Source organism: Vespula vulgaris, chromosome 6 (assembly GCF_905475345.1).
Source record: "Vespula vulgaris chromosome 6, iyVesVulg1.1, whole genome shotgun sequence".
Lineage (NCBI taxonomy): Eukaryota > Metazoa > Arthropoda > Insecta > Hymenoptera > Vespidae > Vespula > Vespula vulgaris.
Genome location: NC_066591.1, coordinates 703431 through 725000, shown reverse-complemented (window position 1 = coordinate 725000; position 21570 = coordinate 703431). Strand labels below are relative to the sequence as shown.

The 21570-nt window shown below is 40.5% G+C and overlaps 1 protein-coding gene across 8 annotated transcripts in view; it reads left to right on the top strand.

Annotated features, from left to right (window-relative positions):
• LOC127064744 (synaptotagmin-7) overlaps positions 1-21570 on the top strand; it is an 86882-nt gene that overhangs the window by 18333 nt on the left and 46979 nt on the right. For 2 of the 8 annotated variants that reach the window (XM_050996257.1, XM_050996256.1), the window contains exons 1-2: positions 16998-17094; positions 17833-19764. The exons of the other annotated variants lie outside the window; for them this stretch is intronic. In XM_050996257.1, the coding sequence (XP_050852214.1) occupies positions 19676-19764 (89 nt within the window). In that variant the 5' untranslated portion in view covers positions 16998-17094; positions 17833-19675. Of the gene's footprint in view, positions 1-16997; positions 17095-17832; positions 19765-21570 lie in introns of those variants that run through there. 8 annotated transcript variants of the gene reach the window in all.

The window sequence follows — 21570 nt, the reverse complement described above, 5'->3', positions numbered from 1 at the left end:
ATACTAGTAGGATCGTTATCGAACTTTTATAAAATTCGCGGCACACAATGACGACCGGTGGTGGAAGTAATTATCGTTCAAAGAGCAATACGAGATAATGAGTCCCTAGCATATACACAGTCAATATTTATCAATGCATCCTCGTAAGAAAATAATTACTTCCGTTCCAATTTTTCACCGGACTTTTCATTCAGCCTCTCTTCCAACTTCTTTCTCTTCGTCTTTCGTTCTTAGTTGTAATAACAAATTCGTGATGTTCGTTCGAACGAAAATACTTCTCAAACCATTCTCCTTTCTCTCTCTCTCTCTCTCTATTCGTTGCCGTGTTCTCGTCGTTTGAGATTTTTTGTCTTTTTTCTCTCTCTCCCTTTTCTTTTTTTCTCAAAAAAAGTCTCGTTCGACAATCGTTCTAATGTCGCTCGACATCCGACCCGAGCCATCTGATTTTAGATCTCTCGAACGTGTTCGCGCGAGTCTCTCATTTTATCGAATTTTACAGAATCCTTTAGATAGCTACCGAACAAAAAAAAAAAACCAATAAAAAAGAAACAAAAGGAAAAGAAAAACGAAGAATATTCAATAGCCAATCCATGTCCCGTTCGTATCGAGAACAACAATTTTCTAATTCTTCGTAGGAGAAAACAATTTCTTGCTCGTGCAGGTTCGATATTGGCAATTTGGAGGTTGTTGCAAAAATAAAGAGATCGATCGATGGGGAAACGCTTCGTCGTAGGGAAGTGAATCAGGTGGTTCTTAATTTGCACGAAGGAGCGAGAATTTGGCCCGGTGTAAATTTATTTTCGAGCGGGCTAGAGACTACTCGTTTCGAGCCAGCTGTCCTCTAGCACTTTGCAACGAAATAAAGGGAGAGATCCGTAAAGTAGTTTGTCGTTTCTCGGAGAGGAGGGACGGGGTAAGGTGGGTGGAGGGGAGGAAGAGAGGAAGGGAATGTAACTGGTGCTGCATCGTCGGATTACATCGGATATCCTATGTTGTATATTCAATTTAGTTTCCTCATTCTCTTTCTCTCTTGGAGCTTCTCCATTTATTCGTCCAACCAATATCGGAGTTTTTCATATTCAAGGTGCTATTCGACTTTGCATGGTTTCTTCTTAAATTTTTCACGTACAATGTTCCTACCTAGGTACTACTAATCTCGAGAGAGGGAGAGAGGGAGGGGGTGGGAAAAGAAAGAGGGAGAGTGAGAGAGATAAAAAATTCGCTCGGCTTATTGCGGTGACAGCTTCGAAGAGTTTATTTTTCGTGGCGTACCGAGGGAGCCGATACGAGTAACAGGGTACGAGGGGTAGATAATTTTACGCCGATGGAATTATAAAGGATTTCTGGATTATACTTTTTTTTATTTCGTTTTCCCTTTTCTCTTATATCCTTGAAATCCTTTTGAAAAAACCCGCGGCGAAACGAATGACGAATCGTATCTTAAAACGCAGGATTACTCGACTTGAATTTCTTCTTGCTTTTCTTTTTTTTTTCTTTTTCTTTTTCTTCTTTTCAGTCATAGAAAACGTGACTGTACGATTTTTTTTCCAATGACGGTCGTAAAATATTTCCAAATAAAAGCGTATTTCCTACGAGCTTGTAAGAATCGTTTAGAAAGATTGACATATATTTTCTACGAAATTGAGATATCTCGATAATACGGAAACGAGTTGTGCTTTTCGTGTAAAACGCACAAGTTTGGAACCTTGGGCGTCGAATATGGCTTACAATAAAGCTTACAACATCCGAGCGCGGTCGGATGGAAAGAAATCTTATTCTTTTCTACGAGCGCGGAAAATATATTTCCCTTCTCGCGTGTCCGTTCTTCGAGAAACTTATGAATATGAAGATCGTTGAAGAAATATTTGAAGGAAACGTTTAACCTTCTTCGAGCATTATCTCGAATCGTACACGTTAAACCGAAGGAAGATCTAACGTTTCAAATTTTATTTGAATTCTCCCGTCGTACATCGTTTAAGATTTAACAGTCGAGATTATTTAATACAAAGTATTACACAAAAGTATCGAATGAACGTAACGTTTCGTTAGATAGACGATAGTACAGACTTAAAATATTTTAGTTCATTCGATATTCATCCAATAGAGAGAGGATCTTCCTTCGTTATAACGATTCATTATCGTATCTAAGAGTACTTGGAGTGATTTGCTTTGATGGATCCACAAAGATGGATAGAATATATGAGAATTCTCGAGTACCAGCAGCACGTAGCTTGGGTATATCTTTCCGTGCTTGGAATTCCGTAGGCTCGCCCTAATGAAATTACCGCGGCTTTTGTGTGTGGCAGATATGAGACGAGACGCGTGCCCCGAGCCCAATTTTGCGTTCGTTCTACCGTCAGAATTAATTTTCTATTTAGCGCCGATTTTCATCGAGCTGGGTTATTCGAATCGCGTTTACTTTAATTCCCAATTTCAATTTCTCGATCGCTCGAGCGTGAAATTTAATAAACTGTGAAAACGATCAAAGAAAAATGTCATTTATTTTGCTTTATCTCGTCTCGTTGATCGGCTAATTTGCTCGCTCTTACGTAGATTCGACTCAGACACAAAGGTGAACGGATTCGAAAGTTTACCTTTCAGTGAACATTCAGGCCAGCTTATCCGTGGAAACGAGGGAAGAGATTGTCGAAAGTCAAAATCAAATTTTAGTTCGTTGCTATAGGCCTATGCCGAATGGTACCTCCGATGCGACCCTGATTTCCAATTTACCGAATTAGATCTGGACCTTGCGATTATTCGATATTTTACACGGGGAAAAATTGTTCGTTTGTTCGTACCATTATCTCGATCAATTATTTCTATCAATTAATTCATTTCTTTGTTACTATTGACTCGTCGTCACCATTAAAAACAAAAATAGAGACAAAAGAGAGGATGAGAACTTTCCGATATTTCTCAGAACGATAAAACAACTTAGTACGTACGAAATATTGAGCGAAGTTATCCAAGGAATTTTTGTTTCGTATTCACGTTTGTTCTTTCTGGAGCACCCTTCTCATTTTCTCTTTGTGCGCGCGTGTACTTTATACTATGGCAGGAAACAGTAGGTGTAAATCACGAATGATACGGGGTGTTACCCGTTGATGTAGAGGATGTGGGAGAATGTATACGTCCTCAAACTCCGCATGCCGATACGGTTGATGCATGGTACAGGCTCGTGTGACATATTTATGTGCTGTTTATATATGTGCGTGTTATATGTATATATTATACATATACATATAATCCTACATACCCTTGTTTAGCTATGTATATGTTTGCAATACATGTATTTACATATATATTACGTAAGCGGAAAGAATTAATTAAGGCCGAGGTCCGAGCTTTTTAAACAAATTATATTCGTATCTCTTTTCACAGTCCACAGCACGCATTAGCGGTTGGTATATAAATAATCGCGAAGATTCGTATTTTGGAGCATTCTCTCTTTTACGTACGCGTTATGTTCTTGTCATTTTATCTTGCTCGCTGTTATAAATCAAGATGTAAATTATCATTTTAGGAAATTTTGCATTTTCTCTTCTCTCCCTCTCCATCTCTCTCTCTCTCTCTCTTCATTTCTCCATTTTCTTCTATCTACCTATTCCTATTTCTCTTTATCTCTCTCTCTCTCTCTCTCTCTCTCTCTCTTTACGTCCATATCTCTCACGAAGATGAATAAAACGTTGGAGCGGCAAATTAACTTGTAATATCGTACTATAATATTGTAGTACTCGCATAGAAAGTAAGAAAGCTATAACGAAATGACATATTTGAATTTCTTTCGATTTGCTCGATTTTTGCCGTTGTCGGTGCCAACCAATTAATTTCCCCTCTCTCTCTCTCTCTCAAGGCCGAGAAAACTCCATATCCCTTTCACCACGTTTTTACTCTCGTTGTGTAAAAAGAGTTTAATGGTTCTACGTTCTTCTCGTTTTCCCTTGGATTTTTATTTCTCCATATGTCCGTCAGTCTCTCTCTCTCTCTCTCTCTCTATTCTTCCGTTTTCGAAAAGACCATTCCTCTTCGGCGCGTGACTTTCCTCTCTTTCTTTCTAACCACTTTATTATCGTCGTTTCGCCTGTCGATTTTATTCATTCTGTCTCGAGTGTCGCGCTTGTGTTCTTTAAGATCTACAAACCGCGACCCTTTCCGACTTCACGAGGGAATCCAAGTAGGGTCGTTACGAGGCGAATAAATAAATTATTCAGGAGCATGAATCGGTGTAGAAAAATGACGTTATGGAAAAGAAGAAATAAGGATGATAGGAACGAGTAGGGTGGTGGTTACGGGGTTGTTCCATGAATTTCGTTACGCCTGACAGGGTGCCAATTGGAACCGAGCCAAGTAGTCAAATGTTTCGCAGCACTTAAACCAGCGAAATGCAACAGATGCATCCACTTGTTACGTTGCGTTGCTATAACCGTCTGCCTATCCAGCCCCTACCTCCTTTTACAGTTTTCATCGTAATTTTCCGTTTCTTGCAATGCCGGATCTAGGTCTTTCACGTTCCTTTCTTTATTTTCTTCGTTTCACGACTCGCTTACTCGTGCAATACGCGCTACGGATTCGACCGAGTTAGACGAATATTAGTTATCGAAAATCGATCGGATGCAACGTTGGACGAGGAATAATCTTAATATCGTAAATCTCTCGTCGTTAGATCGAACACGAGTCGTGTTATTTTCATTGCGGAGAGGAGGACGAGACGTGCGCCATTTTTGCACAATTGTAAAAACGTTGATTACTTTTAGCCGTTTCTTTCTTTTTTTCATTTTTTACTCAGACTCGCCCGTCTTCGACTCGACGAAAGCGTACTCTTTTGAACTTCTACGTTGTCCTTACGCGAGAAGGGAAAGATTTTATTTCGATACGTCGATACATATCGGTGATAAGCTTGATCGTAGACGATAAAGTTCTTCTTTTTCCTTTAACTAAGCTCTTAACGTGATTTCAAGCCGAAGTTACGACTCTTGGCAGGTTCGATACGTTTCCGATATATCAGACATATTTATCGTCACAAATGGTCCAACCAGAAAAAGCGACTTTTTGTACGCGATAAATACGGCGAACGCGAAGGAGACGCGGAAATATAGATCTTATTTCGAAAGGTAATTCATTGCGTTTTTCGTGGGAAAGAAAAGATACGATCGTTTTTACGAGTTCACCATAACGAATACGCGTCCGTCAGCTTTCTTCAAAGTTCCTTCTCGGTTCAAAAGTATACGTATCCACGTCGAGGACAAAATACTCTTTCTCTACACCATGCTCGCTTTTATTTCCGACGTGATATAGATGTCGTAAGGATCGTTTGCGGGAAAAGTAATTAGCAGGTAAGAGATTCTACGTAATAAGGATGAAGAAAATTTGATAAAAGAATGCTCTCTCAAAACTAGACTCTCTCGACGTCGTGGTCGTCGTGGTCTATCAATTTTTTCTTCGAAAAATTTTTTCTCGAAGCGAAGGAGAAAGGAATCAAATCGATTTTTAAACGAAAGAAGACTTCTTTCTTCTTCTTTTTCTTTCTCTTCTCCGTTGGAAAAACTTTCCATGACAGTCTTCAAAGAGGAAGGATAGAAAACGAAAAATTGAAGAAGGAAAAAGTGAACCGAGGGAAGAAAGACAGACGTTCCGTTATTGTTGGAGAAAACTCCTATGAAAATTCTGAAAGAGAAAGAGAGCAAGAGAGACACGATTGAGAAAGTATTTTTAAGGGGATGAGAATAGAGAAACGATACGAATGAATTATAAGACAGAGTTTCTTTAGTTACAGAGACACGAGCGAAATGATAACAAGGGTCTCGTAGTTTTTCGCGAGAAGGAAAACAGGAACAAAGGTAGTAACCTGTGTTTACCTATATCACCGAAGGTGATATCGATCTATTCCCTCTCTCTCTCTCTCTCTCTCTCTCTCTCTCTCTCTACCCTCTCTACCCTCTCTACTCTATACACGCATAATCTCGCACACGCTTGACATTGGAAGGTAGCGACGTACAAAGAGCGTAACAAACAAAACTTTCTTGCTTATTTTCTTTTTCTTTTCGTATTCTTTTTCTTTCCTTTCTCTGCGGTATCTATCTCCAGCGATATCTATCTCCTCTCATTTTACTTCAATACGCCAACGAGTCAAGTACCCATCGTTGAAATAATAACTCCGCTGTATTTCGAAGTTGTTACGCATTAGTTATTACGTCGATTCTCATATAATCTGATATTGGCAGAACAATCAAGAGGAAATATTCAACCGAGCTGACAGACGACGACAGTTTAGTATATACGTATCTTGCGCAATCGAAAGCGAAATAATTTATTACTTGGTCTGCGCTTGAAACGAATAATCGACGAAGGTATATTACGTCTTGTATTTTTTTCAATTAGGAAATATGTACGTACGTACATATTCGTAAGTTTAAGAAACACTATAAATCCGTCGTAAGCGTTATAAATTCTTCGCGTTTTCTTGGAGCGAGATGGATCATAGCTCGTAGATATATATAAATATGTATACCTATGTATACCTATGTATGTGTGTACACGTACGTGGTAATGCAAAAGTACAGCATCCGACGAGACACGAGATAACAAAACGTAGCATCTCGAGAAAAGTTAAGGTAGTCTCTGGCCGTGAGAAAGATCCGAAAGTAAGACGGTCCAATCGAATTCGTGCGACTTGGAAAGTTCACGAAAGGATATCGAGCCGCGTCGATGTCGAATCAGGTGTTCCACGATATTTCTCTCGGAGTTAGAACTTTTTAACGCGAAATGGAGCACGAAGGAACGATCGAGAATGTTTTCCATTTTGTTTTGCCCCCTTTTTATAAGTTTCGTAACGTAACGGAACCGTTTGCTAAGTTTCGCGTAGCTTCGTTATTTTCTTATATTTTCTATACAACTATGTTCCCTTATCGTCGTTAAATATTTCGTAATGTTTGCCTGATAACGTTTACAAGACGGTTAATACGAAACGTAACGAAAAGTCTCGATGTAGAAATACACTGTGAAAACAAAGTTTATAAGTAAACTACGAGTATTTTACAGGCGTTTACGAAAGAAGTTAAGCGAATTATAAAGGAGGGAGGAGAGAGAGAGAGAGAGAGAGAGAGAGAGAGAGAGAGAGACAGAGAGAAGGAGAAAGAGAAAGAGAGAAGCGAAAGACGAGAAATAAGTAGATAGCGTAGGTAAATATACATTTATGTGTGTGTGTTTTCTCGATCGAGGGACAAGACCTTCTGGGATACGGGTATATATACGACGGGTATTTAGTCTCGGAGCGTGGACACCGTTAACGTTGGAACATTGTATCGAGCTTTCATTGCAAATATTGGTTTTGAGGTTACTCGCGGTAGGATAGTTTACGTTCGCTTGTAAAATGCTGATGCACGGTGGTTACGTTCGGTGTTAACGTCGCCGAGCGACGTTAATCCGATCGAAAGTCGAATGACGTTCGCGTGACATTCGTGGTGAGAAGATCGTCGGTGTTTAGAAAAGGAGGAACGAAAAAAGAGGAGGAACGAAAAAAGAAAGGAGAGAGAAGAAGGAAGAGGATGGGTAGAGGGGAGAGAAGGAATAAATGAAAGAAAAAAGGAAGAGTTTCTCGCGATCGTGTAAGCAAATTTGTTCGATATGGTTCGAGATTGATCACCGACCTCGAGCGTTATTTTATAATAATCAATATCCATCGCGAGACGAGCTACTCCCTGATCGATCTCTCGGAGCTTAAAGCGGCAAATCGTTTTAAGACGTCGCCGGGAGGACTCGATTAATTAAACGCTCAACCCCTCGTGGAAGGTCCAACCCGAGGGCGTAGCTCTTAACCGTGACGTGACTCGTTCCTCTTACCAACGTTCGGATTTACGATCGGCGGCATTTAATTTGTTTGTACTATCGTTTCTTCTCCTTCTATTCCATTCTATCTTTGTCTCTCTTGCGTGCAGGAGAGCAACTCGTTTGACTCGGCTGCCACTTGGCGTCCGGCCGAGCGCGGGGAATTCTCATAAAAAGGCCGGAAGGAGTGCTCGAGATGTTCCTTCTTGCTTCCCGCGAATCTCGAGTTTGAACGTGCTCGAGATGATAGCGACTCGAATTGAGAGGTAATTACGCTCGAAAGTATCTAATCGCGTGGCTCTCTTTTCAGGGGTTCCGACTTCGCTTCTTATCCGCCGTTCTATCAACTCCGCATCCTTATTCCTATTTTCGTATTATCGCGACTTATTTTTGTTTATTTTTTGTTGTTGTCTATGGATAAAAAGAGAAAATGAGAAGAATTAACGTTAAAAAAAAAGGAGGAAAAAGTGGAGGGGAATATATATGGAAAATATATAATTGAAATTCCTCGCTCGCAGATACTCTCGCTACGTGTCTCGTCAAGCGTTACAACGAAATTGTTATGTCCAAAGCAGCGTTATCTCGACATTGGTAAATCTACCCACACGTATACCTACCACGGCTTCAAATTCCGATCGGGATGTATTTTGATGACGTATAATTTATCAGATGATTCGTTATTAACGTTCGCTCTATATAATTCGTAATGATATCATTGATTTCGAAGAATTTGTTGGTGAGTGCTTGGGCGGGAGAAACTGGCAGGACGAATAAGAGAGAGAGAGAGAGAGAGAAATATCGTGTTAAATTCGCATGAAACTAAAAGCAAAGAGCTTAGGTGGTCGCATCGTGTCGGATAGGATTATCACGAGAAGAAGAAGAAGAAGAAGAGAGAGAGAGAGAGAGAGAGAGAGAGAGAGAGAGAGAGAGAGAGTGTTATCACTGCACACTGTGGTCAACCAGTAAGAGATAACCTCCCAATCAGTTTGAACAGTTGATCACAGAAACTTTGCCATTAGCTGTATAGGTATCTCATATACACGTGCATATAAAGTAGCTATAAGCTATCCGCATTTAAACGACGATTATAGGAGTGTTAGGTACGAATTATCATTATCGGTAGATTTCGCATATTGAAACGGAGCAGCGTATCCTAACGATAACTATTGTGGGATGAATAAACTGAGCCGATCGGGTTAACGAATATGAAACTGCTTTCGAGATTTGAATGTCCCTCCTAAAATCGGAGCTTAGCGAAACGGGGACCTTTGCTTTGGCGATAACGTTTCACGTTTAGCCGTTAGGAGATATCCTCTTTAGTAAATAGCATACGTTCTAACTGCAATAATAATTACAAAGAACAAACAAACATTTCTTTCACGTCTTTTTCTTATTTCTCTCGTGTATTCTCTCTTTCTCTTCTTTTCTCTACTCTTTTATTTTTTCTTTTCTTTTTCTTTTGTTTTAATAGGATCTTACCCAATCAAAAACGCTCGTCCATAATTTCTTCGTATATATCTACATCGTTTCTACGATGATTAGTACTCGAGAACACGCGATAACGTCGTATAATATGCGAATGGAAGTTGAAGGATCGCTAGTCGATTGCACGTCTTCGTGATGGCAGTAAACTATTCCTTTGGGTGGTGTCTCCACCGATATCCTCGACGTAGTATTCCAATTTGGACGATATCAAACAGGGAAGGGAAGGGAACGGTGTAGGGCTTTCTTGGCTTGTTTGGGAACCACATAAGGTTGCCTTAACTACGACTAATTAGGGAAATGCTGATGATGTATTATGTAATGCGGATGACGTGTATGCAACAATTACCCATTAACTGTGCACGACACGCGCGTGTGTGCCTGCGTACATTGAGAAGCTTCGTTTGTATTTAGAACGTTGCAAATCGTCTCTCTCTCTCTCTCTTATTCTCTCTTACCCTCTCCCCTCTTTCTCTCTCTCTCTCTCTCTCTGTCTATGTACGTGACTCTCGCGATCGTGTTATCTAATTAGATATTGCAGAGCATAGACGCGTAACAAATTGCCCATAGCTTGCTGAATCGGCAACATAAAGCGGCACAAAGCTATTACGCGTCGCTATACCTACGCAAGGGCTTTTAATGGTCGCTTAATTATTATACGAATGAATGCTTACGGAAGGGGTTGCGTCACCGTTATCGCTTCTGTATCGAAGAGAAAATGTAGACGCGATTAAATGGGGTGGAAAGTTGTCGACTTTTTGCTAACTGTCATTTTCATCGGGAAACGTTGCCCTGAGCGTTGGCGTCATTATTGTATTGCAAATGTTACGAAAGGAAATGCTAAAAAAAAGAAAGATAAAAAAAGAGAAAAGAAACGAAGAAAGAAAGAAAGAAAGAAAGATACGTTATAGACGTTACAAAAGCGTTGCATTCAACGTTTTAAAAAATTTTGTAATTTCTTTTAGACGGCGCTTATTCGTCGGACAGGTTTACTCCCTTGCACGAAGTAAAAACGTAACTTGAAATCTTTTCGAGAAAGTTTTCGAACGAAGACGATGTAATTAAAACGTTCGGTAAAAGCGGAAGTTCCAAATGGTACTAGGAAAAAGTCTGTGTACATACGTACGTTTGCATTATACACGTGATGATCGTGCATCTACGTTATGTGTTACGTGTAATGAACGATGCTTCCTCTTTTCCACTTCGGATCGTTTTATCTTCCTTGTTTTCGGATAACCGATTTATCTTCCTTATAAAGAAACCCGGAAACGGGCCTGATCGATTCCTAGCACGAAAATTTCATTTCGTGTAATAATTTTAACTTTCGCGCGTTGAGTTTTCTACATTTTATTAATGACGCCATCGTATTCTCTATTAAAGTTTTCCAAATTACTAAAGTTTATAGGTATATTATAACGGGGGGGGGGGGGGAGGAGGAGGAGAGGGTTGCTACAAACGATATCGCTTATCTTTCAGATTCTCTTTTATTCTCTCAACTATATGACTTTTTATGCCGTGTCTTTAAGCACTGCCAGCTTACGTGGAAAAGTAATTTACGGATTTTAGATTTATAGCCTACGAGAGAGGCTTCGTCGTAACTCTGTGTACGTATCTCTCTTTCCGTGTATATTCGTGTATGTACGTACGTGTACGTCCATCCTTCCTATATACGTATCTACGCGTTTTCCTTTTTCGCGTGCGAGCTTTAAATGCGGCCATCGAATCGGATTTTTCTAGCTCTTTGCCTTTCGCCAATACGTTTGGCAATTTAACGCTATGCGCGAGTAAGACTTTTCCCTTCTTTATTTTTTCTCCCTTTCCTTTATCTAAAGTTACTCGGATCGAAGAGATTTGTTCGAAGAAAAATTGTCGATTCTTCGAGAATAAATAACAAAAAGAAAAGCATGTGTATAATTATTATAACGACAATAACGATTACAACCGATCGATATTAATACTTTGTTGTAATTAATATCAATAATAATAAAATGGAATTGTAATTAACGTTAGAAGAAATAATTTTACGATACAAAGAGATAAAGAGAATGAAAGAGGTAATTGAAGTATCGTTTGACGCAGGGCTGAGGCTCCTTTTCTCAATTTCGACGTGAAAGCCTATAATTTGATCGGATCTAGCTTAACACGATAAAGTACAATTTACGATGCTTTTATGTATTGACTGTCCATTGAACCAGAGACAGGAAAAGAGAAAGAGACGTCCAGAGAGGGAGAGAGAGAGAGAGAGAGAGAGAGAGAGAGAGAGAGAGAGAGAGAGAGAGACAATAAATTCATTTATTACGATATTATCACATTTTGTATATTTTTGTCGGGTTTTTAAAGGAATTAAAGGAATGGTCAATATATATTTTTGTGTTTGCGTAGATATATGGACGTATGAGTCTTGAAAAAGTTGTCGTAACTTTTTCGTTAATATGAGATGTAGCGCATGCATACGCATTAGAGTGATAAGAAAGATAGATAATACGAGAACGTACTTGAGCGATACGTCTACCTTTCTCACAATCATCTAGAGATATTCCTTACGAGAGATCATTCAGCGGCTCAAATATTTTCTCTCCCTTTCTCTCTCTCTTTTTTTTTCCTTTCTTTCTTTCTTTTTTTCTTTTTTTACGAACAGACTGCAAGTAACAATAACTCGTATAGCTCCAGGCTCAGATATGAGAGTTTTTCAGTCCATACTGCGGATCCGCTATTGAAATCCGTGGAATAATCATCTAGTAACGTGACTTAACAACTGACGCAAGTTCGGTGATACTTTTCTCTCTTATTTTTATCTTTCTCTCTCTCTATACACACACACACACACAGACACATCTTTCTCTATCTCTCTCTCTTTTAATGCCCAACAATTTTTTAGACTCATAGAGAACGGAGAACGATTCTACGTGATATGATATGCGAGGAGAGATGAGAGCTAACCACTCCATCACGATCCATCAGTTACGGAAGCTTCCGTCAGTCCCTAGTGTCCATCTTCGAACCATTTCCCTTTCGTTCGGAGCATTTCTCAAACGTATAGATTTCCCTCGCTCTATATCTGTGAAATGAGAGAGGGACCTTTTTATCGTTGATATACGTATCTCGTACGTGCGATAACAGATCGCGCGTTCGATTATTGTTGACGCTTCTCAACGATCTTTATAATTTTCGATCTCCATCGAATCGATTAAAGCGATCCATCCTCTTCACGAATTTGTATATTTCCGTTTACTTGTACATTTCGGAGTAGTAAAATTTGACGGATTTTTAAATTGGACAGCAATATATTTTTCCGTCCGATACGTTTCGTACTATTCGCGTCGTTCCGTCATTGTTTTTTGTTTCATCGGAGATACCAATTTTTTTCGAGCCATTTGTACGACGTCCCACAACAGAGTTTCGGATCACCGAGATCCGACGATGCGTAATAAAATGACATTCGCTTTTTACATGCATTGAGAAGAGACGTCGCGTTACAAAGTCTCTCTACGAACGCGAGAGTTTCGTTCGAGTGTTCCACGAGAGATGCATAAACGCATACACACAAACGTATACACACGCGCGCACGCACGCCAGCTCTGGATCGATACATACCGTGACGATAGGTAAACTAACGAATTCGTGGTTATATCAGTTAGTTATTTCTCGCGGAGAAACGAAAACGATTCGTTCGTTTTTCTTTTTCTTCCTGCTTTTTTTTTTCTTTCTTTTATCAGCGACGATAAATGCAGCAAAAAAAAAAGAAAGAATAATTTTTATCTATTAATTATACTTTCAACGCGAATTTAAGTGCCGTTACGTACTACGTTTATCTTCGCCGAGTAGGAAGTATCTTCGTCTGGGAGGAAAAGTTACGGCTTGTAAAAGTTTGCAAAACAAACGTGCTTAAATGTGTACGCGTGAAGATATATATTCTCGTAAAATAGGACGCCCAGTAGATGCTTACGAACGATGCGGCCAAGACGTTGACGCCGCCGACGACGACGACGACGACGACGACGACGCCGACGCCGACGACGACGGTACGTTCAGCTCAGCGTGGCAGATGGTGTCATGAATAGGAATTTCTTTCAACTTGTACGTGCACATATACATACATATACATAGAACGTAGCCGTAATATATATGCTAAGTCATATATATTATCACGCGGGGTGTGCATACTGGAAATATGAACGTTGGCGAAGCACGAAGACGAAATATTACGGAGTCATCGCTGGGAGTCCGAGAAAACGAAAGGAGACAGCCCAGCCTACGATAGATTATGCGAAAATGTTTAAATTACTCCAACGGAGCGAAGATTTTGTGTCCTACGAATCCTTCATGCGAGAAATAACTAAAATCTTTCGATTCTAGGACTCATTGTTATTGGTTCGAGTGAAAAAGGAGTCCATTGTTAGAGACGAAAAAAAAGAAAGAATGAGGAAAGAAAAAAAAGGGGAAAAAAATTGAAAAAACAAAAGAAAGCGAGATAGGCGAATTTGGTCTCGTTGATGGTACGAGAGTACAAAGTTCTCTTCGAGCGATTTTAGACTTTGAATTATTGATTCTTCCTTCTGTTATCGGGTACCGAGCCGGAGCAAGAAGGGACGAGATAAAACGCGTGTCTCCTTCACGAAATAGACTTTATTCGCGAATCGCGGGACGACGTGATAGGTATATAAGAAAATGTCAAATACCTAGGATTTTCTTCTTCTTTCTTTCTTTTTTCTCTCTCGCTCTCTCTCTCTCTCTCTCTCTCTCTCTCTCTTTTCCATTTTGCTTTCGCAGTAAGTACCTACCGATTATGAGGCATTCGCGAGACGCTCTCCGGATTTCGATAACTCGTTTGCTCGATTTCGTTCGGCGTGTCACTCGCATTTGTAGGACAAATGTGCTTGTCCGACGCACGTGCCATCGATTTTGCTTCGTTTAAGAAAAAGCATTGAAAAGAGAGAGAGAGAGAGAGAGAGAGAGAGAGAGAGAGAGAGAGAGAGAGAGAGAGAGAGAGAGAGAGAGAGATTATGTGACTTTTCGTTTCTATATACGTTAGAGTATAATGCGATGAAGACTGGTCACGCGATTTCATACGAGATAAATCGATTTCCTCAAAGATTCCCCATTGAATCTGAAGCGAATCGACGAAAATCTTCAGCAAACGATGCGAACGAAAACTCGAGGAGCTCGATTAACCGATATGAAAAAATTTTTAGTAGGTCTTTAGTTCGGTCCTTCAATACTTTTTAATGGAATCGTCTTTGATCATTCACTTAATTGCAATAGTTACTTCGAAAAGACGAGTCTTCTCTAATTTATGTAAATAAATAAGAGCAGTTTTCTACAAAACTTCTCTACGAGTTTTAATAAACTTTTCGTCGTTAATCCAACAAGAGAGCTCGCATCGGAATATATTTTCGAAGTACACGCGTATCAGGCACATTTCTCTTTCGCGTTAAATAGCATTTATGTCAGCTTAATTCGAGATTCGCGTAAAGTTGTTGGGAATTGGGAATTTGATTGGTTCAACAAAAAAAAAAAAAAAAACGAAAAAAAAAGAAATAGAAAGAAAGAAAAGAAGAAAAAAAAAAATATGTATTTCATTAGCAACGAAAAATCGATACTCGCGAAAACGAGAGGAAAAAAAAACAGAAAAGGAATATATTATTTCCCATTGTCCACGTTTCGCGTTTCGCGGAATTATAATTATTTATAAATGAAAACGATGACGCGATGACGAAGATATGAGATGGATAGATCAAATGTACTCTTGGAATAATGTCGTTCTTGAGATTGAAAATCACATAACTGTCCGTAACAACGTCGATCTCTCGACGCTTTCAACGATATTCGTTTTGTGTTCGACGTGCGATACGCGATTCCCAATGACGTTTCGATTTTCTGTGGCGATCGAATTACGGATATACCAGCCAACAATAACTCCCACCCCACGTTATTGACTTTGCGTTTTGCATACGTAAATACGGAAAAAGTGTGTGGGTGTATCGATTACGCGAGCGTCGATAGAAATACGATCCACTTACTCGCGACTGCGAAACGCGCTGTTATCATTCGCGTACGTTTTCCGAATGATAAATCGGTGGTAACGAGACTTTTTTTTTTTCCTTTCGAATCATTATCGAGGTAGAAGGAAGGAAGGAAGGTAATCAAGGATCTATCTCGTTTTTTTGTCATACTATTAGGTATTGTGTATTAAAATGTATCTTTAAAAAAAAGAAAAAAAGGAAATAAAAATAAAGAAAAACGATGAAAGCAAAAAAAAAAGACAAGAAAAAAGAAAAAAGAGCTTGCAAAAAAAGATCCATCTGAAAAAGCCTTGGTTATTTCGTTTTATACCATTTTTAAATCGACTCGGAGATATTTGTTTCTGAAGAATGGAGGGAGAAAAAAAACATACGTCGAAACGAGAGTTGGTCTCGTTTATCGATCAACCCTCTCTCTATCTCTCTCTCTCTCTCTCTCTCTCTCTCTCTTTCCTTTTCTCGTTCCAGAACGTCCGAATTAGACGTAATTCGGGACGAATCCCGAACCGGTCGACTCGTTTCTCCCTCTCATTTTTCGACGTTACGCGATTGATCGATGTACCATCAGGATGAGATTCGATAAGAAGGACTAGTAGGGAGAGAAACGATCAAAGATCTTTTTTACGGCACACTTCCGCTTGTTATCCCGGCTCGAGCGAAATACAGTGTAGGATCGAGAGCTACGGGTTTTCGACGATAAGAGCATGATAAATCATGCAAGGGAGTTTTCAATAATGAGAAAATTCAACTGATTAACTATTAAAAAAGAAGCTACAGACTTCTTCGATTAATCGAGCGATAAAAAGTTTGATCTTAAAATTATTCAAAGGTTTCGAGCGATCAAATTAGTCTTAAATCTTGTTCGCTTAAGTGGCCGAAGGAAGGAGGAAGATCGAAATGCATTCACCGAGTAATTGCATTATTACTAGCTATTTGCCGTGTACACTATCTATCTGTCTCGCTTTGAATCGTATCGACATGGTAAATCGATAAGATTCGCGTTAATGACACGCACGATTGAGCGCAAGCGAACGCGCAACTTGCACGCACAAACACTCGCGTACACCGATATGGGAAGGTTTGAATGGATTAGAGACAGATGGACGAGCAGAGAGAGAGAGAGAGAGAGAGAGAGAGAAGAACGAGACACGGTCGAAGAGGTAAGGTAGGTCGAATGTAGGCAAATTGATGGCCACCATTGGTCGACCATTATTTGTCCTGCTAAAAATCACTGCCAAAAAAGACAAAGAGAGAGGGAAAGAGAGAGAGAGACAGAAAGAGAATATTGAGAGAAGGGCAAACGGATGTATAGGGTGAGAGTTTAGTTCTCTACCAAAAATCTCGAGTCGAAATCGTGTACGCGCGGTAGTGCAGCATGCAGAAAAGTGGAAACGGCTTTACCGATTCGAAGTGGAGGATCGTAGAGTTTCTCGAGTGTAGTGGTAGCTGTTAGTCAGAGTATAGTAGAGAGAAGGAGTAGAAGCGAGAGATGGCAAGGGGTATAGTAGTATAGAGGGGCTGGTGGTGCGCGCGCGGGAAGAAGCGTAGAAGGGTGGGTGGCCGGGTGGTGGCAGACGAGGTGGTTGGTGCCGTCGTTGGTGGGGGCTAGGAGAAGGACCAGTAGGCACGGTGGGATCGAAGTCTAGAGTAGGGGTAGGCGGTATGGTTCTGGGGGTTGGAAGCAGCTGAGAGCAGTGCGAGTAGGTCACACCGTCGACCACAGTGGCAGTCTGCGTTTGGCAAACGGCTCGACTGCCCATCGATAACAGTCAGCAACTATCTCTCTCTTTTTCTTTCTCTCTCTCTCTCTCTCTCTCTCTCTCTTTCCTTTTTCTTCTTTCCATCTTTTCTCTCTCGAAAGACTTTCGAAGATTTCTCTTTGCCCTCTCTATCTATCTATCTATCTATCTATCTATCTATCTCTATCTCCACCTCCTCCTCTTAAATTCTTTTCGTTCCATCTTTTTTGATGTTTCCCCGCACTTGGCGATTCGTGTCTTTCTTTTCTTTCTAACTCTCCTTCTTGTCCTTAACTCTCAATGATTTCTATCCTTTTCTCGTCGTTCGCCAGATCCAAGCTCCTTGTTCGTTTTTGGAACGTACTTCCGAGTTAGGCACGTTTTCCACGAAGAGAATCAAGGACGCTTTTGTCCAATTCTCTTTTACCTCTCGTTCTACCTCTCCTCTTACCACCAACTTCCGACTCCTTTCTCTCGGCAGAGTTTTCCACCACAAACGTTTCTCGCGAAAGTCAAAGAAAAGAGGCGAGAGTGGTCGGCGCCTCGTGCCGATCGTCTTTAGAAAAGGATAAAAAGAGGAATAGAGATAGATCTCTATCTCTTGTCTCCCTATCCTCGTGAGATAGAGAGAGAGGGTGGGAGAGAGAGAGAGAGGGAGGGAGGGAGAGCAAGAGAGGGAGGACGCGCGCGCGAGAGAGAGAGAGAGAGAGTTAGAGAGAAAGAGAGAGAGAGAGGCGAACGAAATTTCACGACGCGATATATTCCAGTGAGCTCTTCGGGAACGGCCGGTCGATCGACGAATTCCCGCGCAGGGATGGCAAGGAGCAAAAGGATCGAGTTTTTCGCGGGCAGACTCGTTTGAAAAAGAAAGAGATAGGTGGAGATAAAACACCGCGTGGCCTCTTACAATTGCTACGAGTCGTCGTCGCGTTACCATACACTCGTTCACTCGTCTCTTCTCTCTTCGGGGACATCGATAGAGAAAGAGAAGGACGTGCTACGTACTATTAGTTTGCTTTGACTTCTACTTCCTCTACTTCTTCTACTTCTACTACCGTTTCCTCCTCTGCTTCTTCTTCTTCTTCTTCTTCTTCTTCTTCGACTGTACTTCTGTGGGACACTTGTATCGAAGGGGAAAAGAGACAACGTGCGAGCGAACGAGCGAGAGAGAGAGAGAGAGAAAGAGAAAGAGATAGATATAGAGAAAAAGATAGTGAAAGTGATTCTTTCGCGAGCATCCCTCTCTCTCCTCGCACGTTTCGAGAACTCATGCTACTTGGAGCTTCTGCGAGACACGTGTGTATCATCTTCGTTTCCTCCTCCTCTACTTAATTTTCTTCTACTTCTTCTTAATCCACCAACATCGAAGAAAACTTGCACTTAATGTCGACGGAACGCAGCGGAACGTTGTTGCAACGTTGTTGTTGTTATTATTGTTATTGTTGATCCTTGTTGACATCGAACGCAAATATATATTGATGAATGTACTTGCGTGTCGGCCATTCGTACTTGACGAGACTTACGTAAGATCTACGAAAAAGATCTAGAAGGAAAAGACCCTTCGTGAATGATCGAAAGATAACGCGAAAGCGCAAGTATACTTTCTCTATCTTAATCGAGTAAATCGTTAGCCGAAGAAGAAAAAGAAGCACGGAGAGAAAGAAAGAAAGAAATACGACGGAAGGTTAATCGACGATCGAAGAGAGTCCCGAGAAGCGGCTGACATCGCGAGTTTGATATATTGCTCTTTCTTCCTTTTTTTTTGTTTTTCTTACGAACGGACACACGCCTTTTCTCTATTTCTCTTTCTCTATTTCATATCTCTCTCATCAAGCTCTTTGGCCGCTCCTTTTACCATTTCTCTAGCTCGCTTGGATGGATATCGAATGATAAGACCATCGACTACTGGCGTCGATACGCTAGGAAGAATCTTTCGGCTGGAATAAACGTTTTCGAGCGAATCCAAGGAAGTCATAAAAATAAAAAAGAGAGAGAGATATATATATATATACGTATACACACACGTATCTCTAAAGAGAGATGGAATATCAAAGAGAAGTAGTCATCTTTTGGACATGAAATAAAAGAAAGGTACAAAGCCGTAAGAGAAGATCTTCCTGTTCTTTTTCCTCGTTCGACGAAATTTTTGGAAAATTTCCACCATATTTTTCATCCGTACGTGATATCGAGATAATTTCTGTTACGAAGAAGAGTTATGCGAGGAAAAAGGAAAGAGGACGTATATTATCGCTTTGACATTATTACGGAGGAGATAAACGAATCATGAGAGGTGAAACGTATACATCGAAGACATCGAAGAAACGAGCTCTCGCGGAGGAGGAAGAGCCAAGTGTCGTAAAATATACGGCAGTCGAAAGATAAAAGTCATCGAAGATTACGTTGTGGAGGGTAGCGCCAGAGTGCTATGTTATAGTTACTCTTACGTGTCCGTAAGGAAGTCCCTTGAACAACAGCAACTTTTTATCGGACACTTTGTCACTCTCTTCTCTCGTCCATCGTTGCTTTTATCGAATCAGCAGCAGCAGTAGCAGCAGCAGCAGCAGCAGCAGTAGCAGTGGTAACAGCAACGGTACCACCAGCAGGACGAAGATGGAGATCGCTGCGTCCGCTATGTTGGATGGTTTGAAGAACAATCGGATCAGCAAGTTGGCCCTGTCTCGATTCTTGTCGCAGAGTCTGTGAGTAGAATAACAACAAACCAAACAAAAGTAAAAATCGAAAGAAAAGAAAGAAAAGAAAAGGATAAAAAAAAATGAAAACGAAAAGAGAGAAACGAACGAACAAACGAACGAAAAAAAAAAGAAAAAAAATGAGAGCGAGAGAGAGAGAGAGAGGGGGGGAGAGAGAGGAGCAAAAATTGCTTTTGACGAAACAAATCGTACCCCAGTCCCCGTTTTCCGACCCAGCCTCTCGGCAGCTTCCTCGCGACAACCACCTCCTCCAAACAAAAAAATCGCTTTTGAAAAAAGAAAAGATAAAGGGAAGGAAAAGAGAAACGAACAGGAACGAGAGTAGCGTTTGGAGATCGCCGAGCTCGAAAATAATTCGCTTTGACGAGGGAGTAATGAGAGCCTCGTCGTTCTCTGTGCATCGAGCCGCGTACGGTCCTTGATTAATCGTTCGGTTCTCTTTCCTCTCTATTCTCACTCCTATTTTCTATCGTTTTCTTTTCCTTTCTCCTTCTCTTTTTTCTTTCTCCCATTCCCTTCTTCTCCTCTCTTGCCTATCGTTCTTTATCATTTCTCTCTCACTTCCTTTCTATCCATCTTTCTTTCTTTCTTTCTCTCCGTCTTTCTCTCTCTCTCTTTCTTTCTTTTTTCGTTTTTCTTTCTTTCCTTTCTTTTTATCTTTTTTCTCTTCCCCTTTTTTGTTCTCCATAGCACCTCGATTAACTCGATATTCGCGTTAGAATCTCTCTCTCTGCACGCGTAAAGAAGAATTCTATCGCATGCTCTCCCCTTTTATTAGAAAAATTTATCGACTCAAAATTGACCCTTTTAACGACCACCGTGTACCCGCTTGCATCCATCATCTCTGTGCTCATGTAGCATGCGGTGTGCGACGTTTACTTTGTTTTTTCCTTTTTTTTTTTTTTTTATTTCTTTTCCTTCTCGACACGCTGGTTTTTATGTCGTTTCTTATGGAAACACATGGTCCCATTATTTAGTGAAACAACGGTAAAGGTACAACGGAGATATCGTTCGGTCGGCGATCAATCCTGAATGTATGCGATCGATCGCCGAGTTAAAATACGCGTTACGTAATGGCACTTAGACCGCGAACGCGAATGATACCGTCTGGCTTGCGAAAATAGGGCAGAGTTGGCGAGGAAAAAAAAAATATATAGCACTCGAATCTTCGTTCGTTCGTTTTGCATCCCTCATTTTTATCTTCGTTTCCCGAAAGCGGAGATCGAACGGAGATGTCGTGCTCCGGTTATTCGGTGGCTATTCTCTCCATCAAAATTGATCTTCTGTCTTAAAGATTTCGAAGATTCTCTCTTCGTTTCCCACCCGATAAGATTTAACCCGGGCGATTAAAGAATTGTCATAATTCGAAGGGTTCAAGACGTATCGCGTTTTATTAGCTTGCGAGGCTGTAGGCGACAAATAGTTCAGACTAAAGAGAGATCATTTTTAATTTGACAAATTTAGACTTGAAGTGACGCAAGATGATTTCTTTGTGTTCTTTCCTCTCTCTCTCTCTCTCTCTCTCTCTCTCTTTAACAAATTGAATATCAATTCGACTATCGGTATTATGCCGATATTACGCGTGGCGATCTTTATTATTTATTTTAAATCCGAAGAATCGTCCGTAAAACGGTAATATATCATTTTTATATAGATTTAGCTTACACATGACTACGACGAAATAGCAGAGAAGAAAGGTTAACGAGCAATTCGTTTTTCGCTAAAGCTTGGAAACGACGTAATAAAATATATATTAGATTCTCGTAGTAAGCGATAAAAATCGGAAAAATTAAC